Source organism: Marmota flaviventris, chromosome 20 (genome assembly GCF_047511675.1).
Source record: "Marmota flaviventris isolate mMarFla1 chromosome 20, mMarFla1.hap1, whole genome shotgun sequence".
In the NCBI taxonomy this organism is placed as follows: Eukaryota; Metazoa; Chordata; class Mammalia; order Rodentia; family Sciuridae; genus Marmota; species Marmota flaviventris.
This window is the reverse complement of record NC_092517.1, coordinates 1679789-1701544: the sequence shown is the minus strand read 5'-3', so window position 1 is coordinate 1701544 and position 21756 is coordinate 1679789. Positions and strand designations below refer to the sequence as shown.

General features: G+C 53.1%; 1 protein-coding gene across 1 annotated transcript; it reads left to right on the top strand.

Annotated features, from left to right (window-relative positions):
- The first annotated feature begins 2576 nt into the window (after window positions 1-2576).
- Arl6ip5 (ARF like GTPase 6 interacting protein 5) lies at window positions 2577-19951 on the top strand. Its single transcript, XM_027931817.2, has 3 exons — window positions 2577-2823; window positions 16772-16989; window positions 19119-19951. Exons 1-3 carry the CDS (start codon window positions 2648-2650, stop codon window positions 19289-19291), a joined length of 567 nt encoding a protein of 188 aa, XP_027787618.1. The 5' UTR covers window positions 2577-2647; the 3' UTR covers window positions 19292-19951.
- The last annotated feature ends 1805 nt before the right edge of the window (window positions 19952-21756 follow it).

Genomic DNA, 21756 nt, shown 5'->3' with positions numbered 1-21756 from the left:
CTTCTCTGTTGCTTGCTTTTAAACCTCTTCGCAGGTTTAAGCAAATCAGAGAAAACATGCTGAATACCAATGGTTTGCTGGATACCAATGGCCCTGGATCAATCACACTGTGAGTAATGCACACTCCACAGCAGCTTTTGGTCATGCGGTTTTGAGCAGCGAGGGGTGAAAGCACCTGTCACACTCCCAGGCTCACAGGTCTCTGCTGCAGGTGTGGGGCTGGTAAGATCCGAGAGCCCCAGCCCTGGGGCTGCTGCCCTGGTCTTGGCCAAGATCTCTCCCTCAGCTTGCCCACACTGCGGCATCTTGGACTCCCTAAGCCCAGGGATCCCTCCCCTCCCTCTGACTTCCTGTAACTGAGCAGGAGGCCTGGAACATCTCTGTTTAGCTCTCCTCCTCACAGTCCCACAGAGAGGAGTATTTCCGCACCTTTCAGGGTCCTTGGAGGCCAAGCAAGGCAGCACCTCTCTCCTGTCTTATCCCCCACCGGGCTTTCACAGAACCTGGAAGACGCCAAAGATGGGTTGACCCTGTATTGCGTAGCTTCCGCCTTTTCTCCCTGTACACCCAGATGCAATCCCAATAAAATGACAATGTGGATGTTTATTAAAAAGCACAGGAAACAGAGCAGGTTAAAGCACTATGAATACCACCCAGATAAATCACGGACCCGATGTCATTACCAATGAGTGGCATCTACCTCTGAGCATCTACTTTACACCAGGCACTTCCCCAACAGCCCCACCTGTGTGACAGAGATGTTCTCGCCCAGTTTACACGTGAAAATCTGAGGCTGGGGGGAGACTGAGTGAAGTCCCCAAGGTTGCCTGTCAGGGACTGAGGATCTGGAATGATCATTTTGCTTCTTCTGACTTAAACTCTCTTATTTTCTCATATCCAAGAAAACGTGAACACTCAGGAACATGATAACATGAACACATTTTAAATGCTATTAAAAAGCAACACCAAGATGTCTCTTAGCACTGATTTGATTCAGTTACCAAAGTCCTGAACATCAGTAGCAGTAGTGATTTCCTACACTCTAAGTTCCTTAGCTGCTTTCAGAAAACAAAGGCAATTATATATATATATATCTTGTAGACTTTGCTTTTTTGTTTTTGCTTTTCAATTTTTTGAAAGTTGGCAATCTGAGTAGAGTGGATTTAATGTGTTGAAACAGTCCGACTGTCAGGTTTAGAGACTGTTGTATTGGGCACAATCATCTTAGAATTCTGTCTACCACACCATGAAACTAATCAAAATACAGTCCACCCTATCCCCATCGTCCTATCCGTGGATTCAACTAACCACAGATAGAAAACACATTTTAAAATTTTATCTGTTGTGAACATGTATGAACATTTTTAGTGTTATTATCTTCTAAACAATACAGTATAACAACTATTTATGTAATGCATTGCATTAATGTAAAAATATAAAGCCTTTTTATTTTTATTTTTATTTTTATTTTATTTTGTTCCATTTTGAGTACTGGGTATTGAACCCAGAGGAGCTTTTTACAACTGAGCCATATCACCAGTCCTTTTATTTTATTTATTTTTTGAGACAAGGTCTTACAGGTTGCTTATGGCCTCACTGAGTTGCTGAGGCTGGCCTTGAACTTGTGATCCTCCTGCCTCAGCCTCCCAAGTTGCTGGGATTACAGGTGTGTACCACCATGCTCAGTTTTATTGTTTTCAGTATTATAAGTGATCTACAAATGATCTAAAGCCTATAGGAGTATGTGTAAATACTATGCTCTTTTAAATACAAAAATTTCAGCAGCTTTCAATTTAAATATGGCCGGGGGGGGGGGGGGCAGAAAATAATTAGATGCTGAGAGATGATTGTACTTTTATTTCATGTACTTGACCTAAGAGATCCACTAAGCCCGGCACAGTGGTGCACACTGTAATCCCGGTGATACAGGAGGCTGAGGCAGGAGGATTGCAAGGGTACCCATCCTGGGCAACTTAGCAAGACCCTGTCTCAAAAAATAAAAAGGACTGGGGATGTGGCTTGAAGCACACTCCTCCCTGGTTAAAATCTCCAGTAGCAAAAAAGAAAGAAAAGGAAAAATATATTTATTGTAGTATTTGGCCCCTTAACTGAAAAGAGGCTGTTAACGTTAGGATGTAAACGACATACTGGGGAGCTGGAGCGAACAGAGTGGCTTATCACTTGGTTAAGATGGCACAGCAGTTCGGTCATTCCGCCGTGGGTGAAGAGAAGGGAGGACAAAGAGAGAGAAAAGCCAACCCAGGGCTCGTGCTGTGCAGGGTTTCCCTCCCGAGTTGCCACTCTGATCTCCTGCGGCGACGCACCGCGGAGCAGAGACAGCTGGGGACCCGCCTGCGGAGGCGCGGGGACGGTGACCCCGAATTCTGAAACCCGCCCTTGCGGGCTGGACCCGGAGCGGGCGGCGGAGGAGGCCGCGGCCACCCCCTGCGCCCCGCGGCCGGCCCTGCGCCCGGCCGTGCCCGAAGCCCCGCGCGGAGCCAATGGGAGCGCAGGGCCCCGCGCACCGCCCGCCCAGCTCCCCGCCCGCCGCGCGCCAGCCGCAGAGCCCAACGCGCCGACGCGGCTGTCACCTCGGCGTCACCGCGGCCCGGCGCGCGCTGGGCAGGCAGGAGCGGCGGCCGCGAGCATGGACGTGAGCATCGCCCCGCTGCGCGCCTGGGACGACTTCTTCCCGGGCTCCGACCGCTTCGCGCGCCCGGACTTCAGGGACATCTCGAAATGGAACAACCGTGTGGTCAGCAACCTGCTCTACTACCAGACCAACTACCTGGTGGTGGCCGCCCTGATGGTCTCCGTCGTGGGGTGAGTGGCCGGGCGGGCGGGCGGGGCGGCACGGGGCTGCGGACACTGCCCTGCCCTCGCTGCAGGCCTCCGGAGGGCTGGGGGGCCAGGCCAGGGCAGGACAGTCCACAGCTGCCAGGGGACACCGCCCTCAGCACCGGGTGTGCCTTCCCGGCCAGTCCGGAGGGCCTGGGGTCCTGGCTCAGGTCTGTCCACAGCTGCGAGGGGACACCGCCCTCAGCCACCGGGTGCGCCCTCCCTGCGGGTCAGCGGAGAGGCTGGAGGCCAGGCGAGGCATTTCCGAGCAGACACTGGCTCTCTGGAGGCCCTGCCACCTGCCGGGGCCTGGGCTCCTTCCCCGGAGGGCTGGGCCTGGGGCCTGGGAGCTGGTAGGGCACCGCTGCCCACCGGGGGCAGGGAAATTTCTTCTCCCCCTGTGCTGGGATCAAGCTCTAGCTGAGGAGATATTTGTACAGGTTTTTAAAAATAAGAAGAAAGTGGTGTAACCTTGTCCTGGGGCTGCCTGGGCGCCACCCAGAGAGGACACACCCAGAGTGTGTCCTAAAGGGGCATCCCGCCGGTTTGTCCCCTAGGCCTGCCAGACTCTAGGGCAAGGCTGACCCGGGAGCAGAGGGTGCCTGTCTCCTAGGGCACACACCCCCGTGGGGGCAGCTCTGGGAGCAGGCAGGCCCGTCAGTTTCTCCCTGCCTGCCTGGCCACCTTTCCTGGGGTCTCAGCGTATCTGATGTTGAAAAACTGCCCTGGTTTAATTAAGGTGGCACACACACGGGTACACACACACACACACACACACACACACATTCTTTAGAAACCACACTGCCTTGCAGTTCGCCCTCTAAAAAATGCTTCTCCCACCTTTGCCAGATGGGAGACAGTGTTCTCCATGTGATCATCTCCTACACATCTTTAAAGAAAAAGCCATCCCAAGACTTAAAATGCAAGGACTCACTTGCCCTTAAACAAGTGTCTGACATCTCTACTTCTACAGCTCTGCTTTGGAAGGAAAGTGAGCAATTCGCAGTTGGAGGGTTTGGGAAAGGGTGAGCAGGATGGGGTGTTAAGTTGGCGCCGCGCTGTGAGTTGGCTACGTCCCTGCACCAGGCCCCACACCAAGCTGGAGCACAGCAAGATGAATCAGACTTGAATCCTGTCCCAGGGACACATGGCATTTTCTGAGAAGCTCAAGGAGCAAAGGCACAGCACAGAGGAGGGGAGAGTTCAGTGTCCCGGTGTGGCTCGGAGTGGTCACCCCGCAGAAGCAGAAGGCCAACGGGTGGGAGCCCAGCGGTCTGTGGGCTCCTCCCTGGGGATGGCTTGAGGTGGACCTCCCCCCAGCTCTGTGCTTCTTTTCTGAAACTCATTTAAAAGAAAAAAAAAAAAAAAGTAGAAAGTAAGTTTTGCATTTGCGTCCTTTTCCTTGGTAAAGAAGACAGGGCGTCTTATCTGGTGATCTAGTTATGTGGGTGTTTTCTTCAGGCAACTCCAAGAACAGAGACAAGGCAAAGTTTGACACACATCAATCAAATGTACAAAAACAAAGAGCAGTTTTCTTATCTTTTTTTTTTTTTTTTTTCCCAAAAAGTCATGCTGACCAAACCAGCCGCAAGCTCAGGCAGCCTTGCAGCTTTGACTCACTGCGAAGGCCAGGGCCAGCCCCTTGACTAAATATAGCTCCCTCCTTGTGGTGCCTTAGGGCACTGGTGCCTCCAGTTTGGGGGTGTTGGCTCTTCTCTTTCCAAGTAGAAGATGTTAATTGCTAGTGACATTTTCAAAGGAAAAAGTGAAAAGTACCCATTGCAGTTTTTATTATTCTTATTTTTTAAAATTTACGATAGATTTAGGGCAGTCATAGTAAAAAGTTCTTTTAAAAATTGAGTGTATGTAAAATGGTAAATGCCCTTCACAACCTAACAAAAGTTTTGGTATATAACCTTTAACTGTTTTCTAGCACCTAAAAATACGTACTCTATAGTCCTCCCCCATCATTCTTTTCTTTCATTACAATCAAAAACAACAAAAATAAACATGTATGGAGGGGTCTGCGTGTTGATTACTCAATCATCTGCATCATGTGAGAGGACCTAATAAGTAAAGGATCACTACTCTAAAACCTGAGGCTCAGAGAAGTTAAATGAGTTACTCAAAGTCGAAGACCCAGGCATGTGCTCTTAACTACCGTGACATCTCTCTCGCAGTCATGAGTTTTGGCATGCTAGTTGCTCAAAGCTGGAGGAAACCCAATACCTTCAGGGCCAGGTTGCTCAGCTGATTCTGGGCCTTTCACATGCTGGAGAGAACTCTCCTGTTCTGCAGGGCAGCAGATGGGCGGGTCAGAGCTGCTGGAGGCTGTTAGCCTAGCTCCTGAACTCGCCCTTGATAGTTCCCGTGACCCAGTTGTTGCCCAAGGCCAGGACTGTTTGGAGGTGCTCACCTGGAGGAGCCTGGGGAGCAGCATTGGAGGCCTGTAGCCTGGGTGACTCTCTGATGTTGGAAAGGAGGTCAGGAGAGGATGGAGGAGACCACTGGTCAGGATCACAGGAAGGGAGAGGCAGCCCCAGGACTCGACCCAGAAACACCGGGAGGACTCTGCTCCCCGGTGAAGATTGAGAGGGCTCAGGAGGGGACAGATCTGGGTGTGAGGTCCTTATTGGGCGGGGCTTGGTGAGCCTGGTCTTCCTCCTAAGAGGGAGGCTGGGCAGGCACCTGAGCCACAGCAGCGCAGCGGACTGTGTGTGTGAGAGGAACCCCAGCCCAGCCTGTTAGCGCCTAGCCCTCCTGGAAGTTCTCACCTCTTCTGCTCCCTGAGAAGTCAGGTAGTGGTTGGAAACCAGACTGAGTTCAAGTGCCAGCTGCAGGACGCCAGCTATGCAGCCTCGTGCTGAGCCGAGCCTCTGACGTGGCTGATGGTGCTGCCGCAGCTGGCCCACTCTGAGGACCAGCCAAGTGCATGCAGGCCATGCTCTCAGAGCAGGGCCAGCTGCCCTGGAGAGTCTGCTCCAGTCCAGTCTGGAGCAGGACTCTGCTCCAGAAAATGTTTTCCCCTATGGTTGTCTCTGTCGGCGTTACCAACTGAGGGGGCTGAGAAATGCAGGCGTGCCTTCTATTTACTCATTTATTTTGGTACCAGGGATTGAACCCAGGAGCACTTAACCACAGAGCCACACCCCCAGCCCTTTTTAGATTTTATTTTGAGACCGGGTCTTGCTAAGTTGCTTAGAGACTCACTAAGTTGCTGAGGACGGCTTTGAACTTGTGATCCTCCGGCCTCAGCCTCGGGAGGCACTGGGATTACAGGTGTGTGCTCCTGTGCCCTGCTCCAGACAGCATTCTTATAGCCCAGACTCCATCCACCCCAAGCCCTGCCTCAGCTTCCTCACGCACGCACCTGCAGACTGCGGCCTCCTCTGGGTCACCCCTCAGAGGCCACGCCTCTTTCTCCCTCCCACCAGTGTCATGGGGCCCCAACCTGTGCTTACAGCTTCCTGTTACCCCACGGGGTTTCAAGTGTCTCTCTGCTCTGGACTCTGGACTCTTCGGAGGCCAGGCCGCAGGCTTTGGTGGTGACAGCTTTTCCTTTGCTTTGTGTTTTATGGTTGTGATTGTGGTTCTCTGCATCCTGAGGCTGCCGTGTTGCACATACCAACGTGGTGAGTGCAGACAGGGTGTGGAGGCCAGACCTCCGCAGGGCCATGGGGCAGCTCACAGGAGCATGCCAACACATAGCTGAGGCAGCATGCTCCCACACGGATGGCCACTGGGTCATTGCCTGGGCACTGTGCTACGTACATACGCATGGGTCAGCGTGATGGCAGCTGTGTCAAAATTAACTTAAGGAGATTATGTCAGACTGCACTGCTCTGTTTTAAGATCCTGGTGAGGTACTCTGCGGTCAGGCTTCTCCACCTCAGCACTGTGGACATTTTGCACCGTGTAGACTTGTGAGGGTGCGTGCCGTGCAGTGGGGTGCTTAGCTGCCTCCCTGACCTCTGCCCGCTGTCTCCCAGCCACACACCCTCCAGTCACCACAGCAGAGGTGCTTGCAGATGCTGCCGGTGATTGAGAACCACCTGAAAAATCGGGCGATTCCTGCCGTCCACTGAACACTAGTTTCTTCGTAACAAACTACAAAAGCAGCTCGTAATTTTCTCGTAGGGGAGGGGTGAGTGGCCTGAAGCTTTACCCAGCTCCGACCTGTCATGTCCTCTCCCTTCCCTTAGTCTGCCTGAGGTCTCTCCTGGTTCTGAGGCTCTGTCTTTTTGTTTTCTGACGGAATGCTGGCCTTGACTGCTCTGGAGTTCTGCTGCTCTAAAACAGGGATGGAAGGAAAGACTTCATCAAGACCAAGAACATTAGGGCGTAGTGAGCAAGGGCAGCCCCGGCCCTGCTGCTGATGTCCCTGTGTAACATCCCAGGCTGCAAGCCCCTCTCCTGCCCATGCCTCGGGGGCTCCCTTAGGCAGGGGAGTGGGGGGATGTGTGCCCTTTGGTGTGTCTGTTGCCACTTCAAGCTATGTTCCTTATACAACTTCCTTCCTGTCGGGGGCTGCAGGCCTCAGTGCAGAAGGGACTGAGTGACTTACAAGAAACAGCCGGAGTAACAAGCTAGCCAGTGCTGTTTTGCTGAAAGCAGCCTCAGCTCCTTCCAGTGACGAAGGAGAATGTGACGCCTTCTGCGTCCTGGGCATGGGACGTCTCGGCACCAACATGCTGCGTTCACACTGTGCACAGCAATCCGAGCCGCTGCCTCTTTTTGTAAAGTGAAAAATCAAGGCGACAGTTAATTGTACTTGCAGTGTAAGAAACGAGCATGTGACGCGCTGCGGGAGCTTCTGTGTGCTTGGTCGAAAGCCAAAAGATTTTAACTGGAAAATCCTATCCAGAGCGGGCCGAGGACCAGCAGCAGCCTGACCTGTCAGCTTGTCAGAAATGAAGACTCTCTGACCCTACAGCAGACCTCTCGGGTCAGACCCCACCTTTTAAGATGATTCATGGGCACGTTAAAATTTCAGAAGCACTGATCTGGATGAAAAGAAAGACTGGCAGAACTTAAAGACACACACCGTACGTCCAGGTGAACCTTCAGAGATTCTGAACGCGTACTTCCGGCCATCGATCGGCTGGTCTCCTCCCCTAACTGCCCACACTGTTGAGACACATGCCTCCAAGTTCAGGAGGAGAGCCATCGGCCCTCCTAAGAAGTATAAAGGCTCGAGCTCAGGTGGCTAAAGGTGCTAACAGTAGCTGGGTTCATTGCTAGGAGGTGAGATGATTTTTCATTTAAACCATATTGCCCATTTTCTGAAGCTGTTGATGAGCTAAATCTAACAGAATACCCAACCCTTAACATCCGCCCCGTCCTGCCCACCTCACTCTCAAAAATTCCTCTCTGCCACCGGAAGAGAGGTGCAGCTCTAGAATCACCGACCACACACAGGAATTGCACCGAGTAAGTGCTTCCGCTGCTCCTCCCGCAGACAGGGCACACCTATCCTCGGGGCCACCTCGGGTCTCCCCTGAGACAGAGCAGTGTCGCTGCCCCGTGAATGAGCCAAAGAAACCGCCACGGGGTGGTCTGGCTGGGCAGGTGGGCAGGAAGGTGGGCTCCACAGCTGCTGCTTTGTCACCCGGGGGGCAAGGGGTTTCTGGAGGGCTCGTCACCCTGGGTTTAAAACCAGGTTACCGCAGTGCTCTTCAACATGAGCATGGCTCTGCAATATGTCGCAGCCGGCGGCTGTGGGTGTCTGGCACTGAGAAGTGCTCCCAGGGTCTGTGCTTTTAAATGCTGCCAGGATGAGGAACCAGGCTCCCAGGTGGCCGGGGAAGAGAAGGACAAGGCCGCTCCGGGGGGCTCCGGACAGGCCTGCGGGAAGCATCGCCCAAGGAGTCGCAGTCTGTCCAGGCTGAAGCCAGAGGCAAGCCCTTTACATTCACCAGCTGCAACTGCACTTTTACTCTATCACCCTCACGTGTGTTGCTCCCTTCCTTCCTTCATTCATTCAACTTCCCAGACCTGTGCCAGGAGACCTGGGGGAGAATAAGACTATGATCCCAGCCTCCTTCCTCTAGAGGGGCAGCAAGGCAGCACTGGAAACATTAGAATGGATTTTCATTCAAATACAGCAAGCACACTGAAATACACCCCCCCCACACACACACACACCTTTTCCCACCTGATTCACCCCGTGCAATTCCAAATTCCAGAACTCCTGGGTGTTGGTATTAGAGGGGACACTGAATGTGTGGACCTTGGAAAGGGCTATTCAATTTTACTTTTCTCACCCACAGCTCAGATGGCTGCTACTGAGCACCTATCTAGTGCCTGACACAGCAGTGAGGCCTGGGAGGGTAGCTAGCAGGGAGAACAGCTCCGCCCAGCCTTCCCCAGCCTCCCTGGTAAAGGCCCTCCCCCTCCCAGCCTCTCTAATTGCACTTGCCCTGTGACAGGAGATGGGTCGGATTCCTTCTGATAGCTCATGCATTTCTTCTGAGTGCAGGGCTTTAAGAGAGGTCTATTAACACTGGGTCTATTAAAAATTCTTCATCGAATAAGAATTGGATTTCATTAAATCATCTTCTGACACTTTGTAGCTCACTCTTCTTGGCTCCTCCCCACCCCAGCCCTACTCTGGTTGGTAGTGCCTGTTTCCGTTCCGTAGGGAAGGGCTTACGGTTTTTCTAGGTTAAGCGTGCAAATGAACGACACATCGCCGGGATTCCCAAACCCCTCTCTTAGAAGGCAGAAGCTGTCGGTCGACTTCGGGGTACAGAACTCTGAACAGGAATCCAGATCTGAGAGGTCAAGGTCCAGTTCTCGGCCTGTCTACTTCAAACCAAACTGAAGAGAGGCACTATTAGAAATCAAGACTTCCTGTTCGACAAATGGGTTTCTGTCCTTTGTCACTTATCTTCAAAATGCTCACCCTGACCCCTCCTCTGTCTCTTGCAGTAAGTTGGCTTTCTGTTCAGAGAATGCTTTCAAGGCCTGAGACTGTAGACGAAATCTGCAGGCCAGCTTCCATTCTGCAAACATTACCCAAGTAGGTAGGATTTCTCCATTTCCCTTCCATTAAGCACTGGCTAACGGAGGCACCGGGCAGGCAGACGCCCACGTAAAGCAGAAAACCAGAACGTGGTTCCTACTTCTGCGGATCCGCTTTGCTGCTGTGGGTACAACTTCTTGTCTTAGAGGAAAAGTGAGCGTGGGTGCAGGTGGAACAGGAACTCTCATGGGAGGGTGTCACATGTCACCAGGCTCATGAGCATTTGTCCAACCCCTGTGTTCTCTGTGGCTCTGTAAGAACTTGCCGTGCAGTAACCATTCTCAAGAGCTTTCCTTTGTAAACTTCACTCTGCTGAAAGCATTCGGGGAGAACAGTTTGTAAACAAACAAATGTCTTCCCACACTAGTTCTGAAAAACTCCAGGTCGTGAGTAACGCTGAGCCCAGGCGGTGACAGATACTCTGGAGGGTTCAGCGTACCAGCCTTCCGACTTTGCCTGTGTTCCAAATGTGCTGTGACGAGAAGTTTCAGAAGGACCTTTGCAGCCTGGTAAGGGTCCTGATGCCCACTGCCAGGGCAGGTGTTGGATGTGCCACCTCTTCTGACTCAGATCCAAGTTGTCATTTATTAAAAATAAAACAAGCAGTTAGAGAGATAAGCGCAAAACGAAACTTGGAGGTTATGTCCCGTATGAGAGTGCCTTGAGGTGCCAGCTGCTGTGGGCCGTGGGTCACTGGATGTGGGTGTTGAATTTGGTGGTGCCACGGTGGACCTAGGGCGCCATTAAATATTTGCACATATGGAGCACACAATAAATACGCTGGGCCTCCCTCATGCAGCTGTGACTAAAGAGCCGGGTTCCTGTCCCACCTGAGCTTCTCTGAAGTCTCCTTTACCCCATGATCCTTGGCCCATTTACTCAAGAGTAATTCGCGTCCAGAGCCACATTTATCCTTCACAGTCAGAGGCCGATCTTGCCAAGGTGCTGCCCTGGGAAACCAGGACAAACACAGGAGGCTGTTGAGGTCCATGGAGGGACCAAGAGGCGCCTGCAGAGGGATGGGTCTCGGGGCAGGACTCTCCCTGACCCTCAGTGCCCCTTCCTGCCACAGACCCTGCCCCATCCACTCCCCTGCGCTGGTCACCCCTTACATCTGCATGGGAATTCAGGTGATTTCCCCACTGTTAATTCTCACCGTTGCCCTTAATCACAGCTCTGGGAGGGGACAGAGACAGGGGCTCTTTCCCTAGCACTTGTTAGTGCACAATGAGAATAATTGTAGTTTGTCCAAGGTGAACCTCATGTCACCTGACCCATGGCTGGAGAAGCTAGCCGAGTTATTTAAGGGAAATTCTTTTGTGGGGCTACTGGGGGTTGAACCAGGACATTACTCTACCACTGAGCGACACTCCAGCCCTTTTTATTTTTTCATTTTGGAGCAGGGTCTTGCTAAAGGCTGGCCTCGGATGTGAGATCCTCTGGGCTCAGACTCCTGAGTACCTGGGACTGCAGGCCTGGGCCCCTGTGCTGGCTCGCTGACCATATGTGATAGTATGCAAATGTGCTGGATTCTGAAGCTTCTTTCTCTGAACACACGCTTACTGGATACCTGCTCTGTGTCAGGCAGGGTGCTAGGTGCTGGGGCCGAATATGTCATGGTGCCTGGCCTTACGGAGCTTCGTGTCTAGGAGGGGCCAGAGACCTCTGTTCAATACACACAAATAAACGTGAAACTGCTGCTCTGGTGAGCACCTGGGGAAGAGGCCTGTGTGCTGTCCCTGTGGAGGACACGGACAGCAGGCTGGCTGTGTGAGACTTGAAGGGGGTTGGAGGGGATGGGGGTGACTCCTGGGCACAGGAAGGTGAGTTCTGGGGAGCGGTGGGCTGAGCACAGCCAGGAGCTGGTGGAGGGTGGAGGCTGGCCAGCCTCTATTTAACTTAGTGAGTCAGGATTCCCCAGGAACCGCATTGCAAAAGTGGCTTTTGAGGTTGGAGAAGTGACCTCTGTGCAGAGCTGCTTGTGCTTGGGAAATACGCCCTGGGCAGCTCCTGTCGGCCGTGGCCTTGAGGATCGCTGAGCTTTGATTTTCAGCTCTGGGTTGGTGGCCTTGGGCACCGACTCCTTGGTTGCTCGTGTGTAAATGGAGGTGAGTTTTCAAGATGTCTCCAAGCTCTCAAACTGTGACTGGCCCAGATCCCCAGGGCCACCGGTGCGGTAGATAAGGCTAGCTGAATCATGCCAGCAAGTGGAGGGCATGCGTCCACAGCCTCTCCCAGGCCACACCCTCTCCCAGCCACTTTCCCTGGGAGGAATGAGCTGGCCCCGGGACTTCCCAGCATGATCCTCAGCTGCTGACCCCAACTGCAGGGACAGGTGGCCTGGAACAGGGAGGGGGCCCCAGAGCTGACTGCAGATGGGTCATGCTGTGAACCGCGGTCACAGTTGGCAAGTGGCCCCACCCCGATTCTCTCTCCCTCCTCCCGGGTCCCTTGGAGGATGTTTCTTCACTTCTCTGGGCCTTGGTGGGTGTCACAGTAGGGCTGACTCATCCTTTAAGACCCAGTTAAAAAAAAAAGTGTGATGGAACCTTGACCACTTCTGCAACCATGAAGGATTCCACCAGAGTTTAAAACTATTGCAGAAAGGAACTCACCAGTGGTTTATCGGAATGGGGTGATTTATACCCGAGTCTCTTGACTCAATAGAGAACACATTGCCGGCTTGGAATTGCAGGAGGAGGCCCGTGTCCTGCCCTCTCCTCCCTCTCTCCCTTCCCTGTCCCCTCTCCTCCCTCTCTCGTCCTCCCCCTCCTCCATGGACTGCCAGTGAGTGAAGCTCCTGACCAAGCGCAGTGGCCGCGTCCTCAGGAAGGATGAGGCCGGGTTTATGGAAACTCCTATCCCTGACGCGCTGGGGCTGTCTGGACGGGTGTGACCAACAGCACAACTGCGGCTAAAAGCCTCTCACCCAAGAACTGCGCCCCAAATTCCTGCACTGGAAAATGGACTCGTGTGGTGTGTGTGCGTGGTGTGGGGTGTCTGAGGTGTGTGTGTTGTGTGTGGTGTCTGTGTGTGTGTGTGTGTGTGTGTGGTGTGTGTATGTGGTGTGTATCTGTGTCTGTATGTGGTGTGTCTGTGTGTGTTGTGTGTGGTGTCTGTGTATGTAGTGTTTATGTGTGGTGTGTGTGTATGTGTGTGTTGTGTGTCTGTGTGTGGTGTGTGTGTGTGGTGTGTGGTGTGTCTGTGTCTGTGTCTGTATATGGTGAGTGTGTATGTGTGTGGTGTGTGGTATGTGTGTGATATGTGAGTCTGTGTCTGTATGTGGTGTGTTGTGAGCTGTCTCTATGTGAGGCTTAGGCTGAAGGATCTATGTGTGTGTGTCTGTCTGTGGTGTGTGTGTGTGTGTCTGTCTACGTGTGTGTGTGTGTCTATGTGTATGTGTGTGGTGTGTGTCTGTATGTGGTATGTGTGTGGTATGTGTGTGGTGTGTCTCTGTGTGTGGTGTGTCTGTCTACATGTGTGTGTGTGTCTATGTGTATGTGTGTGGTGTGTGTCTGTGTCTGTATGTGGTATGTGTGTGTCTGTGTGTGGTGTGTCTCTGTGTGTGGTGTGTCTGTCTACATGTGTGTGTGTGTCTATGTGTATGTGTGTGGTGTGTGTCTGTGTCTGTATGTGGTATGTGTGTGTCTGTGTGTGGTGTGTCTCTGTGTGTGGTGTGTCTGTCTACATGTGTGTGTGTGTCTATGTGTATGTGTGTGGTGTGTGTCTGTGTCTGTATGTGGTATGTGTGTGTCTGTGTGTGGTGTGTCTCTGTGTGTGGTGTGTCTGTCTGTATGTGTGTGTGTGTCTATGTGTATGTGTGTGGTGTGTGTCTGTATGTGGTATGTGTGTGGTGTGTCTCTGTGTATGGTGTGTCTGTCTACATGTGTGTGTGTGTGTCTATGTGTATGTGTGTGGTGTGTGTCTGTGTGTGGTATGTGTGTGGTGTGTCTCTGTGTGTGGTGTGTCTGTCTACATGTGTGTGTGTGTGTCTATGTGTATGTGTGTGGTGTGTGTCTGTGTCTGTATGTGGTATGTGTGTGTCTGTGTGTGGTGTGTCTCTGTGTGTGGTGTGTCTGTCTACATGTGTGTGTGTGTGTCTATGTGTATGTGTGTGGTGTGTGTCTGTGTCTGTATGTGGTATGTGTGTGTCTGTGTGTGGTGTGTCTCTGTGGTGTGGTGTGTCTACACGTGTGTGTCTACGTGTGTGTGTGATCTTGCTCCAGGAGCGGGTCCCAGGGCGTGGTGCAGTGTGCATTTCCCGTCTCAGGATGAGGCTGCATGTAATCAGAACGTGGAATAAAATCCAGTGGCTTGGCCAGTTTCTTCCATCTTGGAAACTCAGTTACTTTCTAATCATAGCTTGCTGCTGGGCGCGCGGTGAGCTGACTCCAGCCCACAGGAGGCTCGCTCTGCTCTTCCCCTGAACGCAAGCGACAGGAGCAGGTGGAAAGCCAGTCTGGGATCGCATGAGTCAAGTGGGACTTTTCCTGTCCTTTGTCCAACAGACCTTCAGCCTAGATGTCCACTCTGTATGTGCAGAGGGAAAGGGGAGCTTGCTGGGCAGGGTGGCCAGCCTGTCATCACAGTGACCTGGGGGGCTTAGGCTGGGGGATCTCCAGTGTGAGGCCAGCCTCAGCAACTTAGCAAGGTCCTAATTCAATTTAGCGAGACCCCATTAAATAAATAAATAAATAAATGAATAAATAAATAAAGCAAGCAAACCCTGGGGATGTGGCCCAGCGGTTAAACGCCCTGGATTCAATCCCTAGTACCTCCCCGACCCCAAAAAAGAAAGAAAAAGGAGAATCTTGACATGGGTCTCATGACATCATCCTGAACGGTTGTTTCAGTGAGTATTCTGGAAAGACGCCCGGGGGACATTGGTGCCCTCCGCCAGGCAGCCCCTGTTTGCAGTTTACACAGAGGCTTTTCCTAAACTTTAACCCCCATTCTCCGATTTGTGTTAACTTGATCTCTGCTTTACAGTACAGCTGAGAAACATTTCTAGGTCGTTGCCAGGTCCAAGTCAAGAGGCTTCTATAAAGGGCTGTGTTTCTCTGTCATTTTTTAAAGATCAGGCGAACTGGGAGTAACCCCTTGGCTCCCCTACCCAGGACCCACCGCCGTGTTTTGGTCTCTTTGCTCTCTCCCTCCGTATGTTGCGTGTAGGAGAGGGATGGGTCGGGGAGGCTGCTGGGCCTCTTTTGCTCAGGTTCCGGCCCCTGCTAATGAGGATGTCATTCCTGACGTTTTTCAGGCCTGTTAGGAAATTTTTGTCTTTCTCAAATCAGTTCCAGGGTTACATCAGAGACAAGGTATAAACCAGGTTAAAATAAGATAAAATAAGAATAGCAGTGCAGAGGCCAGGTGGCCTGGGGTGATTCAGAGGTGGGAGCGAGGGAGGCGGCAGACAGGGAGCTCGGGGCGTGGGGTGTTGGGCATCCTGGGGGGCCACGTGCTGCAGGCTGGCTCTGAGAGGGTCTGCCGAGGAGCTGGGGCACTGGGTCTGGGTTGCAGAAGGCTCAGCTTCCTGGTGGTGCATGAGCTAAATCCCACCTTGGAGAAACAGACAGGTAGGTGGGGACCATCGTGCCTACTGGGTTGCGGGTTGAGGAATGGATGCTTTCTTATTTTTGTGTTTTCTTTAAGTGTTCACTTTATTTCTGATTACAAAGTCGTATACAAATGAGAGCTGTCCCTCCCGTGGACTGACTCCCCTGGATGATAACTCCCTCTCATGGAGAAGAGGGATTGCTGTAGTCTAGTCAGTGTCTTCCCACATTATTAAGGACACTTCAGCTTCTTAGAACCGCTCTGTGTACCGGAGCTGGGATGTGGCTCGTGGTGGCACCCTGGCCTGGCCTGTGACAGGTGCTGGCCTCCACCTCCAACCCTGCAGATGAACAGACGAATCAATCAATCGGTAACAACCACGGCCTCTTCTTGACTCTTGAGTCGGCACTCGAGTGCCCCCTGGACAGGAAGGTCGTAGCCAAGAGGCCACTCAGGCAGCTCGTAGAGAAACGCAGGCAGGTGGCAGTCTGCCCCGGGCCTCTGCCGCAAGCTAGCCCTAGAGAGGGTGAGGGCTGCGGCCACGTGGGGAGCATGTGTTCCCTCTGAGTGTGAAGGTGGAAGGTGCTCCAGCCCGCTCTCGGCAGGGAGGAAAGTGGGCCCGGAGCACCTAGATCGTCTCGTTCCAGGAGGAGCCAGGCATGCCAGGTTGTCTGGATGTGTTTTTAATACATAGATGGGGCTTCAAGTACAAGTTTTAAAAAACACTGTATCGGTGGGACTGGGGCTGTAGCTCAGTGGCAGATCACTTGCCTTGCATGTGTGGGGCACTGGGTTCGAATCCCAGCACCACACAAAAATAAATACATAAAGCTATTGTGTCCATCTACAACTAAAAAAAAAAAAAAAAAAAAAAAACCCACTGTATAGGAGAAACAAAAATGTGCCCGCAGAGTGTATCTGGCCCCTGGAGGCCCTAGTGTGGCTGCTAGTCTACATTCAGCCAACGGGGCCCGTCCTGGGAGGACTGGAAGGTGCCCCGAGAGCTGGGAAGCACAGCGCCCTGCATCCTCGGCCCAGGGGGGCATGATAGCCAGGCACGCCGCCTCCCAGAGAGGCCTCAGACTACAACTCTGGGCCTCAGGAAGGTGGGGGCCCCTGGCTGGGAGCCTGAGGCGTGAGTGGGAGCCAGAGGCCCGGCAGGGAGCTGGGCGTCATGGGTTCTTATTAGAGAGAAGTACTAACCGTGTCCACTCCACGAGGTGGAAGGCTAAGGTTCTGATTCAGGTAAAGGGCTTGGGCAGTGCTCGGTGAGTACTTCTGCTCTCCACCCCCTCCCCCTCCGCTGCCCCCGGTGCTGGGCCCCTGGCTCACCCCCTGCCCCCCGTGTTGCAGGTTCCTGAGCCCCTTCAACATGATCCTGGGAGGACTGGTGGTGGTGCTGGTGTTCACGGTCTTCGTGTGGGCGGCCCACAATAAGGACGTCCTGCGCCGCACCAAGAAGCAGTACCCCACGGCCTTCGTGATGGTGGTCATGGTGGCCAGCTACTTCCTCATCTCCATGTTCGGGGGAGTCATGGTCTTCGTGTTCGGGATCACTTTCCCTCTGCTGCGTAAGTCGGCCCGAGTTTTCCTTCTTTCTTTCTTTTTTTTTAAATTTTTTTTGTGGTGCTGGGGATGGAACCCAGGGCCTGGGACCCGCGAGGCAGGCACTCGACCAACTGAGCTCTGTCCCCAACCCCTGAGTGTTCTTTCTCCCACGTCATAAGGAAAACGAGCACCACTGTCCCGTGGGGTCACCTAACCCGTTGGCCCACCCCCTCTGGAGGTTCCTAAAATGGGAGATCAGGGTCCAGTGGCTCCTTCGTGCCCACTAACACGCGTGGACACTTGCTCTTTGGGGACACAAGAATGAACCACACTCCCAGGAGCCCTGCTGTAGTCACCATTTTCACTGCTGTGACCTAAAGACCCGACCAGCACAATTGTAGAGGAGGAAGGTTTGTTTAGGGCCTCACGGTTTCAGCGGTCTTGGTCCCCAGACAGCAGGCTCCGTTCCTCGGGGCTCGAGGTGAGGCAGGACATTGTGGTGGGAGAGTGTGGCAGAGGGAAGCAGCTCACGTGGTGATCAGGAAGCAGAGAGAGACCCCACTTGCCAGGTACAAATAGGTCCCGAAGCCACACCTCCCAATGCCCACCTCCTCTGGCCACCTTCAGTGGCCACCCAGTTAATGCCCAGTCAGTCACTGATGGGTAAAGGCTCTCACCACCCAGTCGTTTCTCCTCTGAACCTTCTCGCGTTGCCTCAGGCATGAGCTTTTGGGGACACCTCCCATCAGAACCGTGACCAGCCCCGAGTCCTACAGCAGGACCTGGCGCAGCCTCGCGGGGCTCCAGGTGTGTCTGGTTCTGCGGTCGGCCGCAGCCTGCCCACCCTTCACATTGGCCTGACGCAGCTCTGAACATGCTTGTCCTGAGGAAGTGGACGACTTCCCCTCTTACTGAGATCAGTATTAGTGCCCGAGGGTGGGTGAGTCCACGAGAATACTGGACCCAAGCACTCTGGTTCTGGGGAAGAGCACCCGCCATTTTCTAAACTAGACGCGCATCCCGTACTCGGACTCCACACACTGGCAGCCTGAGGTAGCGGAGGGATAAGAACCCTGTCTCATCAGCAGAAATCTGATGGAAGTTCTAGTGCATGAAGAATGGCAGGAACGTCCCCTGAACTTAAAATAGCATCTTACCTGTGCACCGTGACCGGCTGATCTGGGGTTTGGTGAGGTTAAGCTCAGAGCCTCTACGGATGGATTCTGAACCTTGGAGGACAGAATGAGTAAATTCAGACTTTGTGAAGTGTCTTCAGCTTTTCCTTATGTGGTAGAGGCTCGTGTTAGTGGTTCTGTTTGAACCAGACCCTCACTTTAGCACCCTTCCACATACGAGCCCAAGGCTGTGAGCGAGACCCCGGGGCTGGGATGCTGCTCAGTGGTCAGCGCTTGCCTAGCACGAGCCAGGTTCTGGGTTCCATCCCCAGCACCACAAAAATTAAATAAATATGATCATATGTGGGTAGATTCTGGAGCCCCACCTCATTCTCCATTGGAATCTGGGGTGTGGGGAGTGGGGCTTGTCTGTCTGCAGACTCTGCCGTGCCTGGATGTGCAGGTCACTGGTGCAGGTCACATGACAGCTGCTGGTCAGATGGGCCTTGGCTTAAAATACAGGTTCCCTTAACTTCAGGCTCTGGGTCAGCAGGTCCAGGAGAGAAGCCGACGAATCTGATGATGAATACTTGGCAGGGAGTGGGCAGCTCCTAATGCTCACCAGCCCCAGAAAACTGACCCCAGGAGACACCTGGAGGGTGGCTTGCCCTGTGTGCCTCCCCAAGGGAGCATGCGGCGTCCCTGAGGGAGCAGGAGTCCCTGCCTGGAACACCTCGGCCACGCGGGTTTCTGTTGGGTTGGATTCACGCTGAATGTCGTGGCATTTAAGTAGCATCTGCAAGGAGAGGGTGTCCGGAAGAAGGGAGCGGGGTGGCTGCCAGGTGCTGGACCTCGCTACTGAATTCCAGGTTCTGCCGCACACGCAGAGATGGGAGCTGCAGGGAGTCGGAGCGGCCCCGGGGGCTTGGCCCAGGGAGGGCTGGCTGCAGTGTGGCCGCGCCGTGGGGCGTGGAGCGGCAGAGGAGTGGCAGAGGAGGGCTCTGGCTCTGTGCTGACCGTGGGTCCCTTCTTCGCAGTGATGTTCATCCACGCCTCGCTGCGGCTGCGGAACCTCAAGAACAAGGTGGAGAACAAGATGGAGGGGATCGGTCTGAAGAGGACCCCCATGGGCATCGTCCTGGACGCCTTGGAACAGCAGGAGGAGAACATCGGCAAATTCACCGAGTTCATCAGCAAAGTGAAGGAGTAGCCGGGAGCCAGGCTCCGGGCCGCTGCCCTGGGCCGCAGTCCCCCCGGTCCACGCCCACTTTCCTCAGTGTCTGAGCAGGAGGTGCCCGTCTTACCAGCCAGCTCTGTATGGCAGCATGCTCCACGGGCGTCCTCCTACCAGCCCCGACGGTACCCAGGGAGGCTCTCAGACACCATAGAAAACCACCCTCCTGCTGGCCTCGGGGTTTCCCAAGTGTCTGTGAAAGACACCCGTGGACTCCACAGCCAGCCAGCGCAGCAGAGCGTCCAGACGGCCGGCCGACCCCGCCGCGCTAGCCTGTGTCCCCTCCCGCACCCCTCGAGAGCCCCCGGGATGGCCCCGCGTGGGGTGCAAACTAGCTTAGTCTGTATTGTTATTCTTCTGAAATCAGAGGCGATCTCTCTCACCTGGCCACCTGTTGGGCGTGCAGTGAACGCTGGTCAAGCCAGTTCTTTCTACTTTGTTTACGAATATAAAGATAGCTGTTTAGGATATTTTGTTAAAGTTTTGTAAAATTTTTTTGGAAACGCTCGTCCTGTTTCTTTTCACCAGCAGGTGGTTGCTGCAAACTGAATGTCCTCTTCCCTAAGGTGGTTACACTGGGTAGCCCGTGTCACTCTTGACAGACTTGTTAAAAGACACAATAAAACCGAACTTGGATTCCGTGTGTTGCACATTTTTTTTTAAAGAGAGAGAGAGAGAGAGAGAGAGAGAGAGAGAAATTTTTAATATCTATTTTTCAGTTTTCGGTGGACACAACATCTTTATTTTATTTTTATGTGGTGCTGAGGATCAAACCCAGCGCCCCGCGCATGCCAGGCAATCGCGTTACCGCTTGAGCCACATCCCCAGCCCTGCACATTTTTTTGTTGTTGTTATAACACACAGAAAAAGGTGCCCGAGATCATGTTTCTTGTAAGTTTCCCATGGTTTCGTTTTCAACTGGAACATTTAGGAAAACACAAGAAACGTGCGTTTTTATCAATTCCCTGGGGGCACAAAGAAGCCGAGGATAACTCCTCTGTTTGAAGTTTGAAAAGCGTCTTCAGACAGCCAGGTGAGAGGCTTCTAAAAGGAGAAATGGTCACTGGTTTCTGCACTCCATAACAATCTGGGATAGCAATCGTGACAACCGTGTGCTTTGACAGACATTAGGGGTAAGAAAGCGTGAGTCTGGGTGTCCCTTTACTGCCATGTATTTACAAACAGATCACGAAGGATGTGGGCTTGCTGATGGGACAACTCCATCCGTGAAGCGAGCCCTGAGGCTTTCCTACCTTGGAACTGTGCAGACATGGGGGAGGCACTTGCTGGGGAAATTCTCTGCATGTCCTAGAGTGAAGAGCACTGGCATTTTCCTGCTCTGGATTCTTCTTGCAAATTTCTCAGCCATCCCGGAGCGTCTGCTTAGCCCTGTGATACCACTAGGATCCCAGATGCAGAACACCATGACATGTACATGGTGTCAGTTAGCATCCCATTTTAAAAGCAGGTTAAATTCTTCAACCAGGCTCTTTAGCCTGGGAATGGTCAGCAGAAAAACCATCCCGTGAGCTGCTGTTCCTTTCTTGCCAAACCTGGGTACTGAGGCAGGGAATCGGGAAGCTGGATCATCTTTTCTTGGAGCATCCTCGGGTTACCGGTAGCCCTTCTGAAAGCCTGGACCTTGCTGTGGTCAGCAGGCACCGGGGCTCCCAGAACTTTGCCTGTGACATCCAGACTGTTTCTAAGCGTGTTTACAGGGCTGGTCCTCAGAGGTTCGTCTTGGTACAGAATGTGCCAACTACTTAGGAAGCATTATTTTTGCAGCCCTTTCTTAACACTCCTGTTAAGAACAATCCTGTTAAGAACAAAGCTGTGGGCTGTTGTCTATTTTAAGTTACACACTGGACTGGAAACTATTTGAATTCGGCTACTTTTGCACAAATTATGTTCAAAACAGACGCGCCGTGTTTTTTTTTTATCCTGGCTCATCCTTCCAAATCACGTGTTGTTTGCCCCCTTTGAAGCTGTCCTCTCCCACCCTGCTCTGCCTGCTGGGCATCAGCCGTGACCCCCACAGGGGGAGGAAGGCCGTGCCCGGAGTCTGTCCACCCAGGTAAAGAGCCGACTGATTCCCAGCTCAGGTCAGTCCTATTACTATAGAGCCTCAGATTGATTCTACGCACCTAGTGACCAGGATGGACAGGTAAGGGCTCTGGGAATGGGGCTGGAGCAGCCCGGGATGTCCTTGTGGAGATCATCGGAACTGGGCACCGGCTTTGGAGACCGGATGGGGCTTTCATATGTGGGGGCAGAGAAAAGCCTTTTGGGGACCATCCTGTGCAAAGGCCCTGGAGCATACAGAGATGTCTTTACCAAGAGGAGCATGAAGGGCTTGTGGGGCAGGAGACTGGTAGCCCTCTGGGGCGAGTCAAGGGAGCTCTGAAGGGTAGGTTGGGGAATTCAACCCCGTCAGCTTCCTT

Coding starts and splice junctions, on each gene's coding strand:
- Arl6ip5 (XM_027931817.2), top strand. CDS start 2,648: ATGGACGTGAGCATCGCCCCGCTGCGCGCCTGGGACGACTTCTTCCCG. Junction 2,824..16,771: donor CTGATGGTCTCCGTCGTGGG/GTGAGTGGCCGG, acceptor CCCGTGTTGCAG/GTTCCTGAGCCCCTTCAACA. Junction 16,990..19,118: donor GATCACTTTCCCTCTGCTGC/GTAAGTCGGCCC, acceptor CCTTCTTCGCAG/TGATGTTCATCCACGCCTCG.